Consider the following 26,747-nt stretch of genomic DNA (forward strand, 5'->3'; position numbering starts at 1 on the left):
CTTGTCAGTGCTCTCTGGTGGACAAACTATATAATGGAGACTCTAAATGACCTTAAATTTGTCTTTGGCATTTCTGTGCTGCAGTTTCTTGTTACTTTCCAGCTGCCATTTAGCCCATACAGATATTATTAATGACAAGCTAATATCGGCCAATATATCAGGCTAGCTCTACAGTGTAAAACCAATATGAACTCACTGTTTACCACCTCAGAAACATCACAAGTCTCTAGCCTAGTGTAGTGATATTATTATTTTTTTATCATAGGAGATTTTGAAATAAAATAAGGTCAATTTAGTATTGCATAGCTACAATATCAGTGCTTAGGATAGTTTCCTCAAAGGTCTGTGTGTCATTCACTTTTTGTATTAGCAATCAGTTCTGAGGACAAACCTAACAAACCCTGAATCCAAGATGAGTTTTTGTTGTTTTGGTTGATTTTTTTACATAATGAATGCTACATTTTAGTTCCAGGATTTTTAACAATGCAGAACTGAAGCCTGCCCCATGTGTGGTGGTCGAGGCGCACTCACCATTGGCTCGGGAGCCCATAGGGGCGTTGCTTCGCAGTTGGTGAGCGCTTAGGGTGCACGGGCTGTTCCAGGGATGGCTAAGGGAAAGCGTACTTGGCACTGATCCCTTCTTTCAGTATAGACTGCAGTTTACATTAGGCAGCATTTTTTTTTTTTGTCAGGGTGATGAATGTGTCATAAATAGTTCGCGTTTATAGAGGGGCAGTGGATGCATGTTTAGCAATGCACTTTGCAAGACTTGCGCTGCAGAGAGCCTCCGCGGAACCCACGACCTGTTGCTGACAAGCCGCGGAAAAGGAGAGGGAGAGGGGGAGCCGCTCGGGAGAGACAGAGGGTACTGCCTTGGAGACGACAGCCCGGGTTTCTTCGCGGAGGAAATCATGCAGTTTGCTATCTGGCTGGTTGGACTAATGTGTCATCTGTCAGCACTTGTCCGGGACACTTTGCAATACCGATTGCATCCGAAACAAGGTAGTGTTTTGTTTTGATTTATGAGTAGGCTTCTGCTGAAGGTGTTTTAACGGTAATCGGCGGTGTTTGAGCATGATGCCTGGCATAGGCTGCTATAGGATTGTCAGGCTGCAGCTGCATTTATTACATTGACGAATTGCTGTTAATGCCACAGTGCTTTGTCTCTGAATTAAAACTTTCTCTGAAAAACTTTTTTTTTGCAGAAAGCTTCATCAAGCGGCTGTCATCGTATGAAATCATCACCCCGCTCCGTGTGAATGACTTCGGAGAATCATTCCCCCACAAATTGCACTACAGAAGGAGACGGAGAAGTTTAAATGATGACCTGACGCGCGTACGGGTTCACTACAGGATTGATGCATTCGGGGAACGCTTTCATCTCAATCTGACCGCATACTCCGACTTCATCGCCCCCGTTTACACAGTGACACACTTGGGAGCGGAACAGAGCAACGCCACGGACTCCCACTTCCATGCCCCGAGCGATATGCGCCACTGCTTTTTCCGCGGACACGTCAACGCCAAGAGCGAGTACCCTGCCGTCTTCAGCCTGTGCACTGGCCTTGTGAGTATTGACTTCTCAATACCTTTCAAGTTTTTTTTTAGACGCTTTAATCAAGCGATGCTGACAGGCCTCAACGCTTTCTCCCATTTCAGCGGATTCCATCCATGCATGTCCCCCATAACCCGCAGCTCAAGTGAAGTGTGTAGGAGTGTAACAAGAGCAAGTGTTACTGGACTAATGTCACTGAGGAGGAGAGCGTGCAGCCCTGCATCCCAGTGCCTGTGGGGTGATGCTGCTATTGCACAGTGCAGTCTGGGCATCAGGGTGGTGTAGTGGTTAGAGACTGGGTTGGTGTGGCAACAAGCATCCACTCTGCTTAAGTGCTCTAGAGCAAGACACACTCAAAGCCGTGATCAGCTCTAGCTAAGGTTGCTGCTCTTTGGCTGACCCTGCTGTGTGACCACTGAGAATAGAGGCAAGCAAAAAGGCAGATTTTCCCTCCAAAGATCAATAAAGTATCCGTAGAATTCACACAGGGTTAAATCTACAGTATGTGCAGCTATGTGATGTCATGCCTGTTTTACTTTATCAAACACTTCTTTACTGCTACTAAGCAAAGTCTAATAACAGCAGACATGCTTAAACGAGTGGTAAGTTAATCGATTAATAATTTAAGTAATTTATCAATCACAAATGCCAAACATTTGTTGGTTCCAGCTAGTCAAATGTGTCGACTTGCTGCTTTTCACTGTTGTCTCTTTATAGCATTGTAAATTGAATACCTTTGTATTTGGGACAAAACAAGCTGTCAAGATGTCACCTTAGGGTTCTGGGAACTTGTGATGGTGGTGTTTTTTTCATAGTTTTTCACTTTTCATAGACTAAAGAAGTATTTGATTCATGAGAAAAACAATCATCAGATCAGTCGTTAATGAAAGTAATCAGTAATTAGTCGCAGCCCCAAACAACACATATTATCATTCAGTCGAAAGCAGCTGTTTGCATTTTTATTGCCCTTTTATTGCCCTATCATATCTGTTAGAACTCATGGGGCTGTAATGAAGTTATTGGGTAATAATGAGTTTCATGTCCAGGTCCTTTTCTTTGCTGACTCCTGTGTGAGAGAATCTGATAACTGTTGAAGGGAATGACTACGTGGGTCACATAAGGTGACTGGTCCAGGGACAGGGGGTTGACCTCAGTCGCACTAGCCAGATTCTGGCGTGGACTCTGCGTGGTGGGGGTGTTTTTCTGGCCACAGCAACACAGACAGGAGGACCATAGCCTTGGAGTCCATCTCCCTGTCACAACCCCTATCAGTGACATAATCCTTATTTTAGATAGGTGCACTGTGTACAGTACCAGGATAGCATGTCACAGATTAGGTATCAGCTGCACTTTGACACTTTTTGAACTAGTACATTTACAATGGATATAGTAATTGTACTCTTGTTGAAACCTGACATAATGATTAAAATCATTGTGTATTATTGCTTAGTGGGGATTAACTCTCATTCAGTGTAGGTTTGGAGAAAAGAGACCACCAAATAAAGTGTTGTTTCATGTTTGTATAGCAATTTAAGACATGAGGTATGCTGGAATTATCAGGGTAATAAGCCTTTAATTGCCCCTCTGCCCAACTTTGATGTATGACTCGCTTATCCAAACATGTTTGCATCCTTTTTCAAGCAATCTTTGTTGCTTATCCGCATCATCACTCATTGAGAATGACAGGACAATGGAGACAGCACCAGAGGCTATTGGGTCATAAATGTGTCCGTATCTGATCACTGGGGCTTAATGGCCGGGCACATTTGTTAGGATGAGGTCATTAAGGAATAATTAAGCCCTAAAACAAAGGGGTCATTCTAGAAAAAGCAGTTTCCCCTTTCGTTTAGAGTTGCTCAAAGCCGTCCCCAGGGGAATGGGGGGGTTGAGGAGCTTTTGGCCTTTTCAGAGTGAGCTGTGACGGGCAGAAAAGAGGAGAAATGCTGAGAGGAGGAGACAACTGCCAATGAAGGTTGTGTGGAACTTAAGGATTGCTCACACCGTGGGAAATGTTAGTTCCTGAAGGAGCTCGTTCTCTCACATAATAGAAGTGTGTGGTGAGTCAGCCTGTCCTGAGAAATTGGGCCATCTTCATTCCAGCACCAAGTGATGTACCTCTGTGTAAAGATCAGACTCATGGCACCTTTATGGCCTGTTTAACTTTAGAGATTGACTGCAACTGTGCGGCACTTTTGGATGACTCGGCACCCACAGGGTTTGAAAGTGTCTTTGTGGGATTTAATAAAACAGATGTGTGCCAACAGTCATTCCATCCATGTCATGAGTGTGACCCTGCTTCAAATAGGAGTCCCTCAGTTGTAAGGTCCAGTTCAGCACCCACTACTGAACAGCAACCATTGTGTCTGTCCAAACTTTTGCCAGATTTGCTGCTGAGCTAATGCTGGGAAACCCTGAAACTCTGCCCCCTCCATTGACTAAACAGAGCATTTGTCTGTTCAGCCTTCCGTTAACACCACATGAGAACTTTAGAAAGGCTCAACCATAATCATCTAATTAAAGTTAACTCACCATAGATAGTGATTTACAAGATACAGGTAAACATCTACCAGTTGTTACATTGTATAAATCATTCATTACATTTAGATCACTACAACAGCAGCTGTAGTAAGGCTGCACCATTCTCATATTTAATTGAAGGGCATCTAAATCTTTGTGCAGGAATACTTAGACAAATGTTTGATGTCTCACAATCAGATGAGAGTAAACAGAATGTTTTAAGTTGTGGGAGTTCTCCACAAAAAGGAAATTTTTACATCTACAGTTCCATGAGATCTGGGCGATCTCTATCTGCTGAAGACCATGTGATATGACTGAAAGATCCAGAATAGTTATTAACAGAACCTTGTGGCGAGATTATTTTGTGTTACTGCTGTTTCCAAGGTCAAGAATTTACTTTTGAAACTCAAAACAGAATGTTGTTTTTACACATGAGATGGTTCATATTACTAGATTTTTTGCTGTCAGTGATTGATTATTAAGACACACAATGAAGTGCTCTTTAACATTGGATCATTTCTAATGTTATGCATATAACATCAATTTGAGAAATTCATTGTCAGCAAATTTTGACCAGCCAAATTCATTTATAGTTTCATGTTGGTCCAAACATATAGAATTTAAGGGCGTCTCTGTTGCCCATAGGAATGAACATGAGTGTAAAAGTATATCTCAGTTAAACTTCAATCTAACCACAATCTATGAGTGCTGAATCCCTGCTTTTTGCTCTGTACATGCTGGGATGGGCTCCATAATGGGATCCTGAACAGGAAAATAAAGTAGTTAATGAATCAATTCATTTTAATTTCGACTGAAGAGATTAGTGAACACTTCCATTTAAGTTTCAACTTCTCCAGGAAAGCATTTGTCACAACATGCTTTGTGTCTGAACTGACAGTCTGATACTTGGGTGTGGGACGTACAATATTGTCACTGCACCTAATGCTGCATTTGTCTTTGGTAGAAGATCATTTTCAATGGGTTTGCACAAAAACTGCTTCACAGTTCCACACTGTAACTGGATTCTGTCAATAATTTGATTCATTCCTGCATTGCAGTAGCAGTTTAATTCTTACTGGCTTGTCAGAACTGAAGAAATGCTTGCGTTGCAGGACAGCATTAGAGGGAAAGGACAATTAGAACCCTTGAGTCTCTGAGGTCTTTTTCCAGTGATGTGTTTTTTTCTATCCTGTGCCATGTTTTCACAAGCTCATTACACTGCAGCGCTGAACACATGTAGCACTCAAGGCACTTTTGAGGAAGTATTGCATATGTGCAAGCCAACTAATCCTTCACTCTTTGAAAGGCGGAGAGGAAAGGTACACATACAGTTTGTGCACGTTTCCATATCCGATTTGTATGTTTTCCATTGTCAAGCGTCCATCACCTGTGGGGAGGGTTATGGAATAATGCTGTCTTAAAGATAACATTCCAGTGTCCAATATCCTGTTTAAGTGCGCGCATGAAATTACCATACAAACACCCCTGTGCCTCATGGCTGAGTGAGCTAAGAAGCTTTGTGAGGGACTGAGCTGCCAAATCAATATTAGAATTCCTCTGTCAGCAGCTCTGTCCATGTGTGATGATGTCACTCCTCCCAGTGTCAGGTTTGAGGGGAAATGCATTTTCATAGTCAGTCACTTATTTGTTCTTCAATAAATGTATAAAAGGCTTAAAATGTCTTACGATTGTTCTTGATTCTCATGGTTACAATTTCAACAATAACTGACAGCAAGCTGTTATAGATATTTTCTGACCTTTCTAAGTCAGCATGTTCTTTCCATGGGCACCTGTCAAAAAACAGAGCATGTTCAAAAGCATGAAAATAATGTGCACAGTGGTGCCCAAGGGCAACATAGAATGACTGCAATTAGACCACCTCTTTAAATGAAACTATGCCCTAATCTGTAAATGTAACTCACTCACATACAGTAGATTATGCACACATGCACCACCAAAGCCATAAATGACATTTCTTTTTTCTGCTCTAGATTGGAACTTTTACGACACAACATGGCGAATACTTCTTGGAGCCTCTTTTAAATGCTGCTGGGGAGGAATATGATGAAGAGCACAACAAACCTCATCTTGTCTATCGACATGAGAGGAAAAAGAACATCTCGAATACTGACAACAACACAGAGCCCTGTGCTGCCTCAGGTAACAGACTACAGACTGCCTAACTATACTGCCTGTAACCACTGTCTGTCTGACTTTTGCCCACACACACTTACCTTCTGATGACCTGCATTCACTTTCTGAGCCAAGGCAATAAACACTGCTCTAAAATTATACTCAGTCACGATCTTTGGCTTGCAGGATACCCAAAAGATTTCAGCCTTGATTAAGGGGTGTTACTGAAAACTCCTCAACTTAATTAAGCAAAACGCGCTCTAGCATTGCCTGGTGTTTTCACTCATGTTCTGCTGGAGCATTCAATCCCAGGTCTGTGGCAGGAGCTCAGAGGGAAGGAATAATTACTTTTTCATTTTCAGTTGCTATGAAAAGGACTCGAGAGGTTTTCGGCTTGTGAGGTTGCTTGAAAGTTCCCCCAAATTCATTAGAATTTTTATGGTTAAGGCCTTTGGATGGTGGAGAGGCCCTCAAGAGAGAGCGGGGTAACCGAGTGAAGTTCACCATGATGCAAGGCCTTAGAGTCGTCCTTGCAGGGAGCTCCATGGGCAGCCTTTGTTGTGTGAGCCAATAAATCTTTTTGAACCCTTGAATCTTGTCTGAACCCGGCCATTGTCGCCTGGTGGTGGCCATTCTGTGTGGCGGCAGTTTAAAGAACTAGGACTGACCTGATGGGCCCTTTCACTCTCTCAGTCTGTGTGTGGTAAACAGAGACTGAGAAATTTGGAGGGTCTCTTAGCAGCCACTCTGAGGCACTTTTAAATATACCCTCCCTTAAGGTGGAAGCTTAGTGAATGACCCCTGACTTCTGATGTCCCAGGAACATCCATTGTCATCATTCAGCTCTAGTTTATATCTTAACCAGTTATCCTTTAATATCTACTTAACTCTAAATGAGATACATCCAAACTTGTCATCTCATGACCTCTGAACTATGAACCGATATTCTTCTTGTAGAAATTATATTAAGTGTACAGCAGGAGATAGTAGGGAGGAAGATGCGTATATGGATGAGACACCTGTAGGGCTTCATCAAAGGGCAGCAGGTAAACAATGAGCAGCAGGATTAAAAGAACCAGTGGGGCTGGGTTAGGACTGTGTGGTGTCTCAGGCTGCGGCTCCTCAGCTTTATCAGATAGGCCCCTCTCCAGATGCAGCGATAAATGGGCTCTTTGAAGGCCATACAGAGCCAAGACTAACAGGCCTGTCCTGTCTTTTTATGGGAAGGAGTACAGTACACGCTGCTACTAGCAGGTTAGATATAAACATTGGCTTGGCGTGTGTTGTTCTGCTTGCAAAGCACTTGTAGTGGCTGCTCCTGGTCTTGGATTTGGACATTTGCCTCTTGGCTTTGGACTTTTAAATGTGTTCTTTAAGAAAACACACATCCAGCTCTGTGTACTATGGTCTTGTCCCTGTAGCTCTTACCTTCTCTTTACTCCGCTCTGCACCATGTCTGTATAATATGTCTGTCCTGTGCTGAGAGAGAAAATCAGTGTTGAGAAATACATGAGTTAATACAGGAATTAAGACCTGGATCGCTAATCAGCAGTATTTTTGGACTGTGTCCTGAAATTTGTATCTTTCTGTATGTTACAGCAAAGATGATAGCGCATCTAGTTTAAAAATTGTAAGAAGTTTAAATAACTTTGCTGTTATTGGATTTCAGTGAAAATCGAACTGGCAACCCAAAGCTGATCAATGTTTCTCAGTAGCAGTGTAATGCAGTAACTGTTTTTACAGGTGGATACATATATACAGAGTTGCCGGTTATTACTGTAGCTATGCCTTTGATTATAATTCAATACATTTCAGAATCACAATCAGAAATACTTTATTGATCCCCGAGGGGAAACTCTTTTGCTACAGCAGCTCACTATCACGTCAGTGCACACAGGAATAGAGTACTAAGCAAAAAAATATAATACACTATAATACAGGTCAGAAAATAAATTAAGTACCAAGTGGGTATAAGTATAAAATAAAATAAGTGTGAAGTACAAAGTGGGTTTACCGGTTGATGATAATAATACGGTATAAGGGAATAGTGCATGAACTGTCAAGTTAAGTGTAGCTTATTAAGATTATAATGAGACAGAGGATATTGCACAGCAGTAATAGAGGTATGAATAAATATCAATATCAATAAATTGGGAATTAACACAGCACCATAAGCTACAGCCAAATGGTGAAACAAGTTGCATTTTATCAAGCAGACTTCCAGGAAAACAAAATGTATATCAGCAGAAAGATACCTCTGGTGAGATAAGCTTTTCGCTCAGATATGATGTCTCAGTTCTGCTTTAGTGCGCCACAGACAGTGCTAGAACAACATCTGATACTTCTGTATCTATTGAGGCAGTAAGAGTTTCCAAAGTCCCTGTGCACCTCTGCAAAAATGTGTTGAAAAGAGAGGAAGGCTGTGTTTCCACATGAATTTAACAAAGATGAACTTTTGTTTTTAACTTTGCGCTTGTCATCTCTGACACGCACAGATACTTGACTTTTTCGTACATGTGCCGTCACTACCTGTGACGTGTCAGAAATAGAAGTGCAATGATAAGGGCTTTTAAAGTGTTACCTTGATGGAAAATGATTTTTTGTTATTTCAGCAGTCATGACATGGCTATATACCTGTCTTCAGCTGCTTTTCTTCACCGTGTGTGTTCATGCGCTGTTGATAAAGCCACGACATCATTCTATGTGCTGAATGAATTGAATGGATGTGAGTAAAAAATGTGTTTTAAATGCACAGTTTCCAAAGAGTGGCTACACTAGAAACCAACAGACTAACACTACAAATCAGAAATATAAGAGTGAATCAAAGAATCTGAAGAACATGACCACGAAATTTGGTAACACTGACTGACATTGCTTTCAACTGCATCAGTCTTCTGTCTGTGTCAGCCAACCTGGGTGGCTTCCCCGCTGTTTAGAATACCTCTAGTGTAGGTAGCTGTTGAGTGGGTGATTAATGTTTTAAAGTCACAGAGTGCCTTGTTGTGCCTGGTTCTGGCTTTTAAAAGCCTCTGGGGAAGAAGCTTACTGGGCTCAAATCACAACACTGCTCCAACCTTTAATGACACATTCTACAGGGTATCTGTCTCTGAGCTTGCATGTGAATCCCTGCGTTGTCCTTCGATAGAGATAGCCACAAGGATGAGGGTGACTGTAGATAGGGGCAGATTGTTCTCTCCTTCTCTTCCCTTTGCTCTCTAAAATCCATGTGAAGACAAGCAAGAGAATGAGGGAAGGGAAGCTGTGCAGTATCTCTTTCTCACAGTCGTTTGCTGCATGTCTAAAGCTGTGGGTTGTCATATTTTGTCTGAATTAGAAACAGTGAATTGAATACAGACAGCTTGACAGCAAACATTACCATCTGTAAACCCAAACACCAATGTTCCGGTGTTGGCTCCCGAGCGTTTCACCCGATTTCTTGATTGCTAACTGAGGGCAGCTGGGACAGTGAAGTGACTGGCTTTGATGTGGCAATACTTGGCACACATGGCATCTGTGCCCCCTGACCCTCAACACAATCATTGTATAGGATTCCCCCCTTGGTGCCCACTGTGTATACATGGTAGTTCAAATGCTAGCATCAGGTTTTTGGTCAATGGGTTCATTTACATGGAAAAATACCCTCCCCCGCCTGGGGTTTGAACTAGCCGACTTGAATTGCTGCCCACTCTCCCTTTGCGCTTTCATGTATGTGAATGGAAGCACTTGTTGATTGTGACCTCACTTCCCTCTTTGTTTGGAGTCACTCATTGGACGGGTGGATGTGACTTTGAGGTTTTCCCCTCCTAGAGGTGCGTGGTTACTGGGCTTGCTGGCTTGTTTTCTGGGCCTCAGTTGGAAGTATGTATGCATTAAACTCTTTATTTTCCTCTTAACTCCAGCTCTTGACAGGGGTCGGGAAAGGTGGCCAGCCACGTCGACAACCTCTCTCACCTTTAGGGTCTGGCTTTAGCTGGTGTGGAGCTTCTGAATGTCAGATGGCTCCAAAAGGCTTAGGCATACTCTGTGCCCTCATGCTCCCTGGAGAGACTGAACCTCCCCCATTTCAGGAAATACCTATTGTTGCAAGGGAAAAAAGTTTGTTCTTGGTCTTTTGTATGCATGCATAGATGTGGTTTGCTTATGAGTGTGTGTTAGTATCCATCAGGAGTGCATGTCATCTCCCTGGCCTGTCAGTGGACGAAGTGTCCCACTGAGTACTGGGAATTGCTGAGCAAGCAGTGTATGTGTTTGAGCAGTCCAGGCCTACGCTGCATGTGCCTGTCGGTTTTGCTCCAGAGCTTGGCAGAGGCCCCAGCCTTTTCCCAAGCTCCCACTGTCCACCTTTCTTCTTTTACACCTGCTTCTCTAAAGTAGCTTTCTCACCCACTGCCTTGTTTTTGGCCTACATAGAAAAAGAATCAGATTGTCCTTTTGAATGGACATAGTGTTTTCTGCCAAGATGATAATGTTAGTGTGCAGAGGTTGCTGGGAAAAGTTTATCAGTTCTCCGGAAATATTTAAAATTCTTCATCATCACCATCTTCTTCATCTATCACGCTACATTAATCTTAATTGTCAAATGAGTTGACAAATGTGTTTTGCCATGAGTCTTGAGCCTATATATATATATATATATATATATATATATATATATATATATATAGAGAGAGAGAGAGAGAGAGAGAGAGATTAGTTTTGCGTAATGTGCAAGTTTTCCCTTCAGGTTTGATGCTTTGTCCCATCATTGCCTCAAATTTCACAACACTGCATGACAGATAATATGGTCCATTGCAGTCACTGTCATCTGATTTTAAGATAACAGATACAGAACAGACAGTCTCTAACTTTAATAGCTGCCATGTGTCTGCCTGCCCCGAGGCCTCAGCCCTATTGAACCTGACGAGTTGTGTTGGGTTCAATAGGGCTGAGTTCCCGTGACAGATTCCAGCTGGGGCTATTTTCTGCCACTGTCTACTGTCTGGGCATTCTTAACAGATGGGGGCTGATTGGAATGGAGCTGCATGGTGGCATGGATGACAGTCAGAGGTGAGAGGGGGTGACAGGTGAGCGACAGTTTCCCACTGAGGTGGACTGGGGAGAAGCAGTGCTGAGAGCTGGCCAGTGAAACATCAGTGTCATCGCCTGCGGCTCAGGCTGTTTATCATCTGAGAGGCTAGACGTCTCTCCAAACTGCAGACCTGCTTTGTTTATGTCAAGGCAAAACTATTTGTTTCAGGGTCTTAAATAGGTTTTTGGTATGTTTGAAAATATGGGAGATGTAATGACTTCATCCATACTGACTGTGTTGGAGGAGCACTACTCCTATTAACTTATCATCCTCCACAGTTTTATTTAAAAAGTTGTTTGTACTGAACTATAGTCACAACTGGTTTCCTTTTTTTTCTTTGTTTAACAACTGCATTCACAATTGTGGTATTTGTGAGTTCTTCATGTATAGATTCTGGTTTACTGCTATTTCTTGGACAGCACAGAGGCACTCATCATGGCTGCACAGGAGCAGGCCCTGAGCACCAGAGCAATAGAGGCCCAGATCTACCACACCAGACAAGACCCAAGTTGTAGGCTGTGCAAAGAGGCCCCTGAGACAATCCAGCATATAACTGCAGGGTGTAAGATGCTGGCAGGGAAAGCATACATGGAGCGTCATAACCAAGTGGCTGGCATAGTGTACAGGAACATCTGCACGGAGTATGGACTGGAAACCCCGAGGTCAAAGTAGGAAACACCTCCAAAGGTGATAGAGAATGACTGAGCCAAGATCCTGTCAGATACAGACTGACAGAATGGTAATGGAGAACCAACCAGACATCGTGGTGGTGGACAAACAGCAGAGGAAAGCCGTTGTGGTTGACGTGGTAATACCAAGTGATGGCAACATCAGGAAAAAGGAACATGAGAAACTAGAGAAATACCAAGGGCTCAGAGAAGAGCTGGAGAAGGCTTGCAAGGTGAAGGCAACAGTGGTGCGCGTGGTCATCGAAGCACTCGGGGCAGTGACCCCCAAACTGGAGGAGTGGCTACAGCAGATCCCTGGACACCAGACATCTCAGTCCAGAAAAGTGCAGTACTAGGAACAGCAAAGATACTGCAGAACCCTCAAGCTCCCAGGCCTCTGAGACCAGCTTGAAGGATGAGACCACCAGCGGAGGGTGACGGCCAAAGTTATATACCTATACATATATATGTATATATATATATATATATATATATATATATATATATATATATATATATATATATATATATATATCTATATATATATATATATATATATATATGTGTGTGTGTATATATATATGTGTGTGTATATATATATATGTGTGTATATATATATATGTGTGTATATATGTATATATATATATACATATATATGTGTATATATATATATTTATGTGTATATATATATGTGTATATATATATGTATATGTATATATATATATGTATGTATATATATATATATATATATATATATATATATATATATATATATATATATATATATATATATATATATATATCTATATATGTATGTAGCAGCAAGAGCTACCTAGCCAAGAGTAAATAAAAAGTGCCGAAACTGAATGCAAAATGATTCCAGAGAATGTGTTAAATAATTTGAGGACATGAATCACTCAGTAATACATATACTATAGTTATATACTATAAATTATAGTGAGACATTTTATCTTTTTACCCTGCCCATCATTAGAGGTCCAGGTCCATAAGTAGTGTTTTGTCTCCTCAAAGGGGGTCTGCTACTCCAAACACATTCTTCAGCTGACCACGATGCTGTCTTTAGCATGCCTCTGAACTGAAAATAACAACTGAACTCTGAGAGCACTGTAAGTGTACAAAGCGCACCATCTTCCAGTGAGGTCAAAAGCCATGCCACTTCACTTTTAAAAGCTTTCTTCAACAGCAACAATTAGCTGCTTTTGCTTCTCACTGTCTAGCCACAGAATTGCACTTAATTGTGCCTCTGTCTGCAGGAGTTGCTGATTTTTTCCCCTCTTGAGTTGTACTGTGAGTTAAACTACAGGAACCAGAGTGTCTGGCCTCATATAGAACCAAGGCACTACATATACTCAATGTAAGGTATACTGTCTATTTAATTGGCACCTGGGGAATAGGGCGCTTTAACTCTCAGCGGGCCATTGTAAAAGAATGTTAATTAGTTCAGCAGTGAAATGTGTGTTCCCCATTGTTGGGCTTTTGGCATTGATGCTTTTGACAGAGAACTGAAGGAGAGTCAAAGAGCAACTCTTTGATCTAGATTGAAATCTCACTGAGATCCTTTTGGACAGGCTGTATGTACATGAATGGGCTTAAACAAAGTGCAAATACAAGCATCAAAATGCTTCCATACCTTAATGTTTATGAACGAATGTAAACAAGTGTAAACATATGTACGCACTGAAACACAACTGAAGTCTTGAAATATGTTGAGTCATAATGTGTGTGGGGTACTTGGTGTGCAATTAAACATGTTATTGAGTGAATAGATAAACATTGTTTATAACATTTGTTGTGTTTGGTTATCTTTTGGCATAATGATAAAGTCAAGTAGGCATTTGAGTAGAAAAGTGAGTGTGGTGTGGATCTGTTTCAGCTATGTGCATACTGGAGCCAAACAAATTACAACATTTACAAATGCTTACACTCATGTCGTGCAGGGATCATTTTATTGTTCTCTGTAAGAACCGCTGGAGCTTGGTTTTATAGACTCAAGGTCATGAAATCTTTTCTAGTGTAAAAAGAAATTGAATCTATTCAATCAACATGTAAAATCCAGAGATGTAGATGTATAGGTGATGCTGATTTGATGCCCAATGCCCAGAGGATGATGTCGGGTCTCTGTGTGTCTGGCAGGTCAGGGCAGTCACCCCTGTCTTCTCATGGTGTAAGTAGCAGCTCACTACCTAGTGAGAGGGGGATTTGAACCTAAGGAGATTTGGGAAAGGTTGTGTGTGGCTAATCTGTACTGATTCAAAGGCTATTATAACGGAGACCATACTTCCACCTCCTCCTCCTCTTCTTCTCTTTTTTCATCTCACACTCACTTGGACTGAGACTTAACACCAATTTCTGAAGATGTAGATACTCTTCTATGCTTTGATAATCCCTTTGATGTCAGACTGTCTGCAGTGATGAGTCTGTTTAAGGGGTTTAGTGTAGTGGGTTTGGCCTCGGAGAGATTTTTCCTGGAAAATACAAAGCTCTGTTCTGGCCCAGCTGCCCTGGCTGTGTGCGCAGGCACAGAGGGGCTTGGCGCTGACTGGGATGCTGGCGCTGGCATGGGGTTGGGCCTCACGGCGGCAAGAGCTATGTGCCATTGTGCCAGGGAGTCACGCTTCACCTCGCGTGCCCGCTGGGGGCATCGCTTGAATAATCTCAGAGTGCTCAACGAGTTTTCTTTCCTCTTTTTTTTGCTTTTCTCAGTTAAAACAGTTACACACAATCTCTCTCTGTCTGACTGTCTGGAAAGATTGAGTGTTTGGAAGACAATGGAACTCTTCATTGTAATCGTGTTATCCAAAGTTGAGGAGGTTGTTTAGGATGACGGACTCCAAACTATGCTTGGCTTGTAAACACTGACAATATGTGCATGGGTCCTTAAAAGACCCAAAACTGATAAAAGGTGCATTTAACTCCTAAATATTATCTTCCATATAAGTATTGAGACCATATGGATCACATAAATAAATAAAGGTTTTTACATGCATTGAGTCATGTCATTTGTCATGTTTGCAAACACTGGAGCAAAATGCTTTAGAGTTATGATGGTATATGAAATCTCAGATTGTGTGTTTGCATGATTTACCATTTGCTCCTGCTACATTTCTGTGGCACGTTGTCTGGTGTCAGCTTTAAATCCATCTTACCCTAGCTGAGAGATGGCAGAAACTACTGAAAGCAATCTTTCTTACATAGTATCACATGTGGTTGTGCATCACATACAGCACAACGGCCTGTATGCATATACTTCGTCCTCAGATGGCCTGTTTCAACATTAAAAAGGTTATGGAAATCTATCCAATGTTTATAAATTTCTTCATCTTGGCTGAAACATGTTAACATCAATCTTTGACGTGTTCATCATTAACTTGATTGATGATGTTGAAGCGATTTAAGATCCATCACTTAACCTTCAGTATGGGGTGGTTTGCTTATTAGTAACTGGAATATACTTCAGCTGTGTGTGCCAAACAAAACATTCCTTTTTTCTTGCTTGTGTGGAGACTAGAAAGCTTGTCCCCTGTCTTGTTCCTCTGCTTTACCTGTGGCTCTTCCAAACTCTCTTTCCAAACTCTGTCTGGCTACAGTCTTAGGAAACATCCCTGTGGACATGGACAGTCATATATATATGCGTAATTAAATCTGCTTCGACATTAACCTTTGGAGATTTTTCTTTTCCTTTCCTCCAATGAAACAAGCTCTTCCTGCTTTCCTGGTCTGTGTCTCTGCCTCTGTCTGCCTCTTTTAACTTCACTCTGTCATGGTGAAGGAATCTATCACTCATAGCCAGCTCAACACATGCAGTTCAGCTGAGAGAATGCCAGTTGAGTATGCACAGTATATGGCTAACGTCCTATTTTGTTTTGTTTTTTCTCATCTCAGGCTGTTGTTGAAAGCGTTCACCTCCAGCCTGTAAATGGAATCTTTCGATCTGGCATCATGTATATTTGATTTGTTGCCTTTCAGCATGATTGTCCACATCTTACTTAATGTTCAGATCATATTCTGGCCAGGAGCAGAGAGGTGGGGTCATTTGAGGATTTTTATATCCCCTTGCAGATTGCATACTGAGTCTAGTCCCTTTGTGAGTCGGTAAAATGTCATCATGGGATTTTCTCTCTTTGTGTGGCTTACACTCACCCAGAGGGAGTGCACATTGCCTGACCTGAAAACTCTCAAAGCTCACCGCTGATCCCATGTCTCTTGGTACAATTGTTTTCCTAAGCACTGGAATGACACATCATTTTTGGCAGGTTTTTGCCATAGAAGTCCAGCGTCCTTCTGTTATGTCATTGGAATTCAGCTAAGCTGAAACCCTTGGCTCTTAACTGTAGATGTACCATGCTCTCCCATGAAATGCCTTTATGACATAAAGCGGAAGGTGTCCAGTGTGGAAGAATCTGAGTGTTTGATAGTCCAATTCTCCCATATGATCAAGATTTAAATTCCAATGAATAAGTTCCAAACATCTTTTCCTCTCCACATCATCACTTATCATCATTTTTCTGTCTTAAAACAGAGGACTCCAAGAGGCCCGTTGCTTTTGAGAGCAGAGGGAATATAGGAGAGGAGCTAGAATCTCTCAGAGCCACGATAGATGATCAACACATTTATGACAACAACCCCACCAGCACACACCCCAGACCCCCCCGCAGACGCAAGCGTTTCCTCTCCTACCCTCGCTACGTTGAGCTGATGGTGACAGCAGATGCCAAAATGGTGCGTCACCATGGACGCAACCTAGAGCACTACATCCTAACAATCATGTCAGTAGTAAGTAAAATAATGTTTCTAAAAATTATTATTTTGTTTCAGTGTTGAAGTTTTTTTTAATGTTGTTCAGTATTATTAGATGATTTGGTGTGAGTTTGCGGATGTGTTATCATTGTAGGTGAATCTATACATGTGTATGCATGCACAGTAACTGTGTCATTTCCATGCAAATGGATGTGCAGACAGTTCATCAGTATTTATTTTAAAATAAAACATGTTTTTCTTTCTACCTGTACTGGTATCTAACCATGCACATTTTTACAGTGTGTGTCCAGGTTTTGAGATATCCATCTCTGATATTTCTGCCCCCACCTCTGTGCTCACAACAGCAAGTGACACACAAAAATTAATCTGTGCGTCTTTGTGAAACAGGTGATGCTTGGTAACATAATGACTATTTGCAGGCTAGATGGTTAACTGGCGAGCTAACCGCTAACACACCAGCCAACTGGAAACATGCTAACCTGCTAGCCTGTCACAATAGCTTTCTGAGCTAGCTAGCTTTCTAACTCAGTTAACTCCCAGTTGGAGAAAGCTAATAAGCTAAAAAAAAGCTCCCTCTATTTTCAACTCCCCAGTTCTCTGTTCAGCACGGTCAGCACCATGAATTCATGTTTCAAAGCTCAAAGTTGAACCTGACGTAAAAGATTTGCTGGACTTTTGCTGCGAAATGTATCCTTTTTAAATACAACAGGGCCTAAATACAATGGAGGCAAAAATATTTTTTTTGGTTCACACAAAGTTGGAAAATTGGATTTTAAAAATTGTCCTGTTACTCTAGATAAAGACCCTGTTGTGAGCAGTTTTCATTGGACCTACATTCTCAATAAACAGTATGGTCTGTGAATTGTAGTAAAGTAAGTAAATGCTGTGAGCACCACATAAAAAATCCAGTTTCCTTAATTGTATTCGGGTAGTGGCAGAAATCACAGAAAGTGACACCTCAAAAGATGAATCTCCATGGGATAAGGGAGGCAAGAAAAGGGTTTTTTTTGTAATTTGGTGAACAAAGCCTATAAAATGTGAACCAACCCCCCAGTCCAGGTCTGTGTGTTTCAGATGTTACTGTTTGACATTTTGGTTGTAAAGCATGCTGCTGCTTCAACATAAGTGGGACAGTTAATTGGTAAAATCCTGACTCAGCACCTTGACCTCTTTATGAGTCCCATATCTGACTGGGAGAGCTGGCTGGTAATCAAGCCAGTAACACTGTGATTGACTGTCTGTCCTGACTGTTACAGTAAAAGCGTTGGGGGAGCCTATGTGTCAAAGCAGGACAGGTTATCAATTATACTGAACTGTGTGTACCTTCTGCTGTCTTTTACCAGTATGACAGATAGAATGTTCAAAACACTCATTTACTTATAAAGGAGTAATGATTGTCAGTGAAGTGTTATCCTTAAGTAAGGCTGAGAGGGTACAGTCAATGTTAAATGTGCCAGGCCACTTTTTATTCCGTTCCATTCTTTTCCTCTTTCACAGTCTCTCAGCCACAATTGAACCAAACCAGACAAAATATGACGCAGGCCAGAGAAATCTACCAAGTCTGATCCATTGGGTTTGATCTGTGAGTGAGGACAGTTTTCTTGTGAAATGAGGTTTCTAGGTATTGATCATGCTGATAAAGTGCCTAAGTCACCTTATATATAGTATATTGACCACTGAAAAACGTGTGTGTTACTGTTACTTTTTCAGACATTCAGGGCTGTAGCTAGGAAAAAAAATTAAGACGCAAAAAAACCCCATCACAAAATAATTAAGAATTCTTAATTAACAAAATCATGTAGAGTCTGGGAAGATATTGTTTTGACAATAACTACTGATTGATTATAAACTTAAAAAGTCTGATACATATATAGCAATGTTGTCAATACACAGTTGTGATTTTGGTCAAGAAAACAAATCTTGCTTTATGTATTTGTCATTGTACACCCATGATTCAAAAGCATTACATTAATGCCAAAATTACTTATGGGTGACAATGTTAATAAAGTACTATTTATTGTATATGGTTTGATAACATAGATGTATGATTGTAAAACCTTAAAGATTTGGCTTTAAAATCACACTCAACAGCCTGTGTCAAAATAAATTGAAGTAATAATAATAGTGATAACATTAACAAATTAATAATTCAATCAACACAGCTCTATCAAGAAGGAAATATCTGTCCATTCCCATTCTCCTGTTACGAACCTTCTCTCATCTTTTCCAGGAAGCTAAAAGATGAAGAGAGAATATGACCTCAGTGTCCTTGTGGTAGCTATGACCCTGCTGACATTTCCGTAGTACCCTCAGAGCTTGTTTTTAGCTCACTGGCTGTGTGAGATACTGTATTGATGGTCCAATGTAGGCTGCAATCCCCTTCACTTCTGGTTCTGGCACTAATCATACAATAACATATATTGGGGCGAGAGCATGCAGAACAAGGTCCTGTGTTACAGTTGGACTTAGAGCAGGTTCCCCTTGCCCACTCTGGACAGGCCTGGGCCACGTTTGCCTCCCCCCAGGCTAAGACAAGCTAAATGTTTATAGTGGACTAATGAGTTCCTGTCAGGAGGCCGCACATAGCCTCAGGAGACTGCTGGCCGACCGTGACAGGGGTGCACGAGAAAAGCAAGAGAAGCGGAGGGGAAAAACTACAGAGGGAATGTTTTGCTGTCCTCACAGAGGGGCTCTGAGCTCCAGCTTTGTGGAAGTTTCACATTTGTTGCTGGGTCCAGGTTTTACTTTATTTTTTCTTTGCTAAGGTCTGTGGGGGAATTGTAATTGGTTTTAATACCCTGTTGATTAAACTTACCCTGAATGAGACATTTTTTGTTTCTTTTGACTTCAATGAACTGTTACTATTTTGATTAAACCCCATGGAGCTTCACCAGAAAAAAGCGATAGCTGTATTTTCTCATTCCAAGTACTGAGTTAAGAAGTAGACTAGCTTTTATACTGTCCCTATCTGTGCTCTGGTTCAGGTTTGTGGAGGTTTGCATTTTTTCTCTGTGTGTTTTGTCTTTGTTACAGGTAGCAGCAGTGTACAGGGACCCCAGCGTAGGAAACCTTATCAACATCATGATTGTGAAGCTAGTCATCGTCCACAATGAACAGGTGAGTGCAGGGTCTTGAATGCTACCTGTATCCAGGTCTCCAATATGGCTGACGTCAGTGCAGGTGTCCCTGGCCTGGCCCTTTCTCTGTGGGGCCTGTTTGAAAGGACACTGCCTGCCTTGTCAGTCTCAAGTCTCAAGAGAGGTCTCCTTGGAAAACAAACGATACTATAGTGAGGCAGCTAGCCACCTGCAAATGAGAGGTGGGTGAAGAGACTTGCTGTTTGCCTGATATCAGACAGAATTGTCATCTCGTTACACTCCATTTCCATCTTCAGTCTGACATTGCCTCCACTCTAACCGATTTCTGTGGGGGAGGGGGATTCGATTTTCCCTAACCGATCTCTGGAGACCAACGTATCCTCCTGAATCTGATGTCATTTTAGGTCGACACTGATGTGTAGCCATGCCAACATGCTGGTTTTGCCAGGGTTTTAAAACTGGAGCAGAGCGAAGTAAAAACAAACTGCAATATCAGGCTATATTGAGAAGACGTGCTGTCTCGATAGCAGCGTCTATCTTGTCTATAGCGGTTGCCGTTGTTGTTATTACTCCTCCTTGGTTCTGTCGCACAGCTTGACACGCCTGACAACAGCTTGACAAAGGCGTTAGTCCTCCCATGGCATTCAATGAATAATCACTTTTTCAACTGAGAAAAAAATGCTGTTTTATGTCATGATGCCAGACCAGAATCAGTCAACTTGGTGGAGTGGGCGGATTCAAAGGTCTGGACCCAGGCCAGCTCGCTGTGCTTTGTCATAGTAACTGATCGTTAAATAGTTAAATTAAATTCTATTGTATTTGTCAACCTCGGTATTATTCACATATTTTTGTTCATTATGACTGTTGGTCATAATAACATTTTACTCTCCACCTCTGTTATAAAACAGTTGATCAGGGTAAAGAGCTTGATCCTCCTGCAGCTTTCCAAAAAACTTATTTAACAGAAACCTTAAACTCAAATCAACAATCAAATCAAATCTCAAATACAGAAAGAAGTCACTTGGAAACCCCTTTATCTGTTGTAGCGAATTGAATAGCACTACGGATCTATTTCCGGGTTAACAGGCCGGCCAACTTAATCGCATTAATGCGGTCATTGCATGCTAGCCAAGTTGTCGTAGTTGTTTCTGCAAGTTTCCAAATAGCAAAAATAAAATGACAAGTAACCTCATTGACTGCCACTATAAGATAAAGTAAGACTCCAATTGTGGCAATCCAGCCAATACCCTACAAATTGTCCCACATATGAATATCAAGGAATGTCTGTCTGGCAGACTTTCTTGTATGTAGCAAATGTTTCAAAATGGATGACTAACTGCTCCGGGTCAGATCAAAAATACCTCTACCTGAAAACTACAGCTGTTCCTAGAGGTGGGGGGCCCGGCGCAAGAGAGATGTTGCGCATTTCCCAAGGATTTCAAGTCTAACTAAAAGACAAGAGTTTGACATGATTTTTTTGAACTGGAAAGCTGTAGGGGGCTCCTGATCTTTGCCCCAATCTGTCATTCTTGCCAAGTACCATGTTACCCAAATCTCTACAACGGAGTGAGTAAAATATTATCATGACCAGTAGTCACGATGGACAAAAACAGGAGAATATGACAGGTTGAAAAATGCGGGATATCCCTTTAACATGAGATTTTAAGACTTTTGATGACTTCTACTGCTTACTACATTGCAATATGTATACCCAGTTTCTTGGTCACATCCCCAATGGTGTTTCCTCCAAAACAGGAAGGGCCCACAGTGAGCTTCAATGCTGCCACGACTCTCCACAACTTCTGTGTCTGGCAGCAGAGCCAAAACGTCCAGGATGACAGCCATCCCTCACACCATGACACAGCACTCCTCATCACCAGGTGCACACTCATCTCCCATGCTCACTTTGAAAGCAAAGCCAAGTTGCTCAAGAAAACTGTCCTTTTCAAAAAGGGGTAACAGCATTGTATGTTTGTTTGTTTTTTACCAGGGAAGACATCTGCCGTGCGAAAGATAAATGTGACACGTTAGGTAAACGTTTGCCTTTCTCTTTGCAAAAATATCTCCACCTGAAGTCAGTTTCAATTAACTTTCCACTCTGTTAACCACAGCTCATAAACTGTGAAGTAATGAGTTTATGGCAAGCTGTCAGCTAATAATATTATAGTGACAGAACAGAGTGGTAGAAAGGGGAGGGGGGGAGGGAGGATGGAGGGAGGGAGTCTGTGGCGGTGCTAATCTCTCTTACGGAACAGAAGTTTTGATGGTTTAATCGCCTTTAACACTCAAGCAGCAGGGTTTTTTTTCCAAATAGCTGTGTGTCTGTATGTGTTTATGTGCATCTGTGTGTTTTTCTGTGTGTACGTGACCCTGTAGGGCTTGCAGAGCTGGGGACCATGTGCGACCAGTACCGGAGCTGCTCCATCAGTGAGGAAAATGGAATTAGTGCCTCCTTCACCATCGCTCATGAGCTGGGCCATGTGTAAGTTGCAGCACAGAATTTGTAGCAACCCCCCACCACCTCTACCCCAACATACACACACACATACTGTACACACACACACACACACCCTGTCTCACCCCTCACAGCCAGCTTTGACCAACAAAAGCCCTCTTATCAAGAGACGTAGGGTGCAGCAGACACAGGTGCAAAACATAATAAGGTGAAAAACTTGACTTTTAATAACATGCCAACCTATAATACCTTACTATACAGCTCAGGAAGTTAACCCTGTATGTGTCAGAGCTTTGTCTTGAGAGGACGACAAGCTCAGATGAAATTCAGTACACAGTAGATATGTTGGAAATCATTAAATATGGTTCTCTGTTCTCCAAATACAGTAAATACATCCAAAGATTTCTTGAAAGTGGTACATAGAACTTTATCAGGCAGTGCATGGATATTCTGTTTAGTATTTGAGAACTCGTTTGTTCCCAACCCCTTTCCAAAGACTGATGAAACAACCTGAAGATGTCACAGTGCTGTCATATGTAGCTTGTCTGTTAGCGAGTAATGGCAATATTATCACAACACGCCTGTCTGCCAGGGAGTGTTTTCACAGCAAGCAAATATTGCCACATGTGTGAAATGAGAAAAAAGACTTGTATGTATAATCTCCATCCAAATGACTAAGTCAAAACATGTGACTTTATTTTTCATATGGGGGCCTGTTTATTCCAAACATCCATCAGGCAAAATGAGGGTAAATCACTCATTACCGCCGTTTTCTTGAAACCCAGTTCAGTTAATTGAAATGTGGTGCAATTTAAGAAGCACTGTTAACCTTAGATCTGAAGTTTAACACACCGGCAAGCTCACATGTTTTTTTGAGAAAGACGGAGCATCCATCTTTTTTTTGTCCCTGTTCTTTCTTCCTGCCTCCCCACCTCCCTGGCAGAGTATAAAAGTGAAAGTGAGTGAGAGATTTCCTTTCTGGTCTGCCTGTCCGTTTGCGTAGGATAGTAAAAAGGACCAGTGTCGTGTGAGCTTGTGAGCCATTGTTTAAGAATGAAAAATATTCATCTACCTCCTCTGTCCCGCTCACGTATTCTTCCAGTGGAGAGATCGGACCAGAGCAGCCAGATGGACGAGTCTACAGCCCCCCTCTTCCCCTTGCATCTCGTGTGGATCTGTTTATGCTAAAGTGCAAGCAGCTGGAGGCCCAGTTGGCTCTGCCTCTTGGCGTGGTTAATCGCTGCGTTCACAGGCGTTAGCTCTTGAGAGTGTTTAGCGCCCTGGGAACGCCAGTGTCAGGTAGTGGGAGCCACTCAAGAGCATTGCAGATTAAAGACAGATTTAGACTAATGGATAGGAGGCCTTTCTCAGATGACTGCAAGGACGTGTGATTACTAATAGCCATCATGGGGATTTTCAGGCGAGGCGGTGTCACTTGATAGCCGTTTAAAGGTGACACATAATCACGTTTGTCATTAGACAACGCCAAGGCTTCACATGTCTTAGATCACAAATACATCTTCCTGGCATTTTGATATGACATTACAGTCTGCAGCTGCAAACAGGCTTTCTTTTTTAACATCTTAAGAAATATGAAAGGCTACACCACAAAACTTCACTGGCATTATCCTGATCACACATAACCTTAGCAAGCTGGCTAAGTGGATAAAATTACTGGGATTGCCAAAGATGGTTTATTTTGTGGCGCACAAAATTTTGAGGAGCTAAAATGTGTAATCCACTGAGAATGTAGCAATCCATTTTTCCCTCTGGTGTCACTGAGCTCTGTCTCTGTTGAAGTGCTTATAAAGGCTGTTCCTGCAGACTGCGTTGTTTGCTGTGCCAATCTGCAGGAATTCACAACCAGGTCGTCATCGCTCCAGCAGTATGTCTTGACTCTCACAATTACTTATGGGCATTTCAGCACAGAAATCTGCTTTTGTCTTGCTGAAAATGACAGCACGGCATTAAGGGTGTGATGTGCAAAGAGCAAAGCAGTTTGTTTTGTCGAGAGCTCTGACGAGAGTGAGTGGACTTAAAATAATCACATTTTAGTCTGGATGCTAAAAAATTAAGTGCTGGGGTTGGCTCTCTCCCACTGGAATTGACTTCTCTATTGATCTGTCCCTCGAGGTTGCCAAACAGAGAGCCACAAAACTTCCTGATTTACGACCTAATTACACTAAAAGGCTCTCAACTCAGGATTTCAAGCCTGCATCCTCATTTGTGCCCTTCAGATCTGGGTCATCTAAATCTTCAATACGGTGTTGATAGTACAAATTGTTTGGAGCTTGCCACAAATCGAGCTGTTCATTTTTATTTTAAACTTTCTTATCACTGTCTGCGTCACCCTGATGCACCTGTGCACCATCACAAGCGACAAGAATAGTTTGCAAATACTATCTGAGCCAGATTTGATGTTGTCAGCATCAGCCAACAGCTTGGTTTGTGTGTGCGGCGCTCATTACTGTGCCACAGGCTTAATTATTCCCTGGGTGTTTGCCTTCAGCCCCTGTAGGGTGGGCCTCATGCCAGCCATGCTAGGTCTTGTTTGTGTGGTGGTATGTATTGACCCTCAGCCACAGTCCAGAGCTCAGCACTGGCCTACATCCTGTTCTAAACATCTCAGACATCATACAGCTGCATGGGTTCTTGTGTGTATATATATATGTGTGCACGCATGTGTGCATGCACTACATGTATTTATGGGTATATGCCAAACTGCAGCACAAAAACAGGACATCCATATTGGACTACATTATTCTGGACATGATCAAGGGCTTTATGAGACTGCCAACTGCAGACAGCCTGGATGAATTCATTAATTTGCAGATGCCATGCTGTGCACTTCACTTTGTACAGCTGTTCTTCTGTGAAGATTCTTGTTTTATTTATTATTATGATTGATGCTAAAACAATTAGTCAATTAACTGATTAGTGGATCAACAGAAAATTAATTACCAACTATTTTGATAATCATTTAAGCTTTAAAGTAATTTATTAAGCAAAAATACCAAACATTTGCTTGTTCCAGCTTCTAAAATCTGAGGATTTGTCACTGTTCTCTGTTTTACAACAGTGCAAATTGAATATCTTTGAGTTTCAGACTGTTGTCATCAAAAACATAATGGACAGATGAACAGATAATGAAAATAATAATTTGTTCTAATCATGACTCTGGTAAGAATACATCTATACTCTTACATGTTAACATTGGAGCAACATACACATGTGTGTGTTGATGTGCATGCGTATTACTGCCCCTACCTTCCTCTCTGCATTAAACCCTTTGAGAATGTGAGATAGTGACCTTTGACCTCTCAGGGGTGAACTGGAGGTGGTTCTCACCAGCATGTTGGCCATGATGGTGGAGGGGATCGATGTTGATAAAGAATGATGTTTTGCATAAAATGTTGCACCACCTACTACCCAGCTGGAGTTTTATTGAAACCTTTCAGGGATTTTACTGTATAAACATTTGGTAAATAGTGCAAAGAGGGTGGTGTATGTAGAAAGAGACACAAACAAGAAACAGACGAGTGGAGAGAAAGGTGCAGCGTGTGTGGTATTACTCACACTCTGTGGCTGCATCTGTATGTGGTGGCCCACAGGGATGGTGTGGGGTGATCCCCTGTTAAAAACGGCTAAATGTAAATCTTGTGACATTTATCCTCCTTGCTGCGACTGAGCCATTAAGCAGCTGGTAATCACTTTGTGTGTGTTCCTTATATCCCTCGCTCCATCTCTAACCCACCTTCTTTTTCACCTGTCTGCACCAGGTTCAACATGCCTCATGATGACAACCCAAAGTGTCGGGAGGCAGGCATGAAGCACCAGTATCATGTCATGGCTCCCACGCTCAACTATGACACCAATCCCTGGTCGTGGTCCAAGTGCAGCCGCAAGTACATCACAGAGTTTCTAGAGTAGGTACCAGCTCTCCTTTCCAGTTTTGTTTTTGCAATTCTTTATTTAGAAGATAGTTGAGAACATTTCACCAACTACAAAGAAATAGCTTTGCAATTACAAAGGGCATTAGAAGTCTGCAACAAATGAACAGCATGACTTGAAACCCTTCCCTTCTCATTATCCTCGCTAACTTGGCTATGATAGACCAGGGCTTTGCCTGTGGGTCGGTGGGTTTGGGTGGGAGCATCCTGTGTGCTCTCTCGATTTTGAGTTCCATATCATGTGGAAAATCAAGTGAGTCCCTCAGTAGGTTTCTTGTTGATGTTGTTATCGGGTATGCTGTAGATCCGAATATTATCTCTGTGAGCCCGTCCTTCCTGGTCAGTCAGTTTAGCCTCCATGTTGGTCTGGCACTGTAAGAGATGTTTCAGTGGCGTTGCTGTTGCCTGTAGTGCTAATTCTGTTTCATCATCAATCCAGCCTCATCCAGTATGTTGTTTGTTCTGCATAGTTTTTGTTTAATCTCTGTTAGCTGTTGTTTATTGTCCCACCTGAAGTCCCTCAG

The 26,747-nt window shown here is 41.9% G+C and overlaps 1 protein-coding gene across 2 annotated transcripts in view; it reads left to right on the forward strand.

Moving 5' to 3' along the window:
* Nucleotides 1–575: 575 nt before the first annotated feature.
* Nucleotides 576–26,747, forward strand: part of LOC122874837 (A disintegrin and metalloproteinase with thrombospondin motifs 20-like) — an 89,840-nt gene continuing 63,668 nt past the window's right edge. The window contains exons 1-9 of one of the 2 annotated variants that reach the window (XM_044193256.1): nucleotides 576–1,002; nucleotides 1,206–1,567; nucleotides 6,064–6,232; nucleotides 16,482–16,735; nucleotides 19,754–19,837; nucleotides 21,574–21,698; nucleotides 21,809–21,849; nucleotides 22,195–22,300; nucleotides 26,053–26,199. In XM_044193256.1, the coding sequence (XP_044049191.1) occupies nucleotides 744–1,002; nucleotides 1,206–1,567; nucleotides 6,064–6,232; nucleotides 16,482–16,735; nucleotides 19,754–19,837; nucleotides 21,574–21,698; nucleotides 21,809–21,849; nucleotides 22,195–22,300; nucleotides 26,053–26,199 (1,547 nt within the window). In that variant the 5' untranslated portion in view covers nucleotides 576–743. Of the gene's footprint in view, nucleotides 1,003–1,205; nucleotides 1,568–6,063; nucleotides 6,233–16,481; nucleotides 16,736–19,753; nucleotides 19,838–21,573; nucleotides 21,699–21,808; nucleotides 21,850–22,194; nucleotides 22,301–26,052; nucleotides 26,200–26,747 lie in introns of those variants that run through there. The other variant, XM_044193257.1, reaches the window with a different exon arrangement.

The sequence above is a fragment of the Siniperca chuatsi genome, linkage group LG4 (assembly GCF_020085105.1).
Source record: "Siniperca chuatsi isolate FFG_IHB_CAS linkage group LG4, ASM2008510v1, whole genome shotgun sequence".
NCBI lineage: Eukaryota > Metazoa > Chordata > Actinopteri > Centrarchiformes > Sinipercidae > Siniperca > Siniperca chuatsi.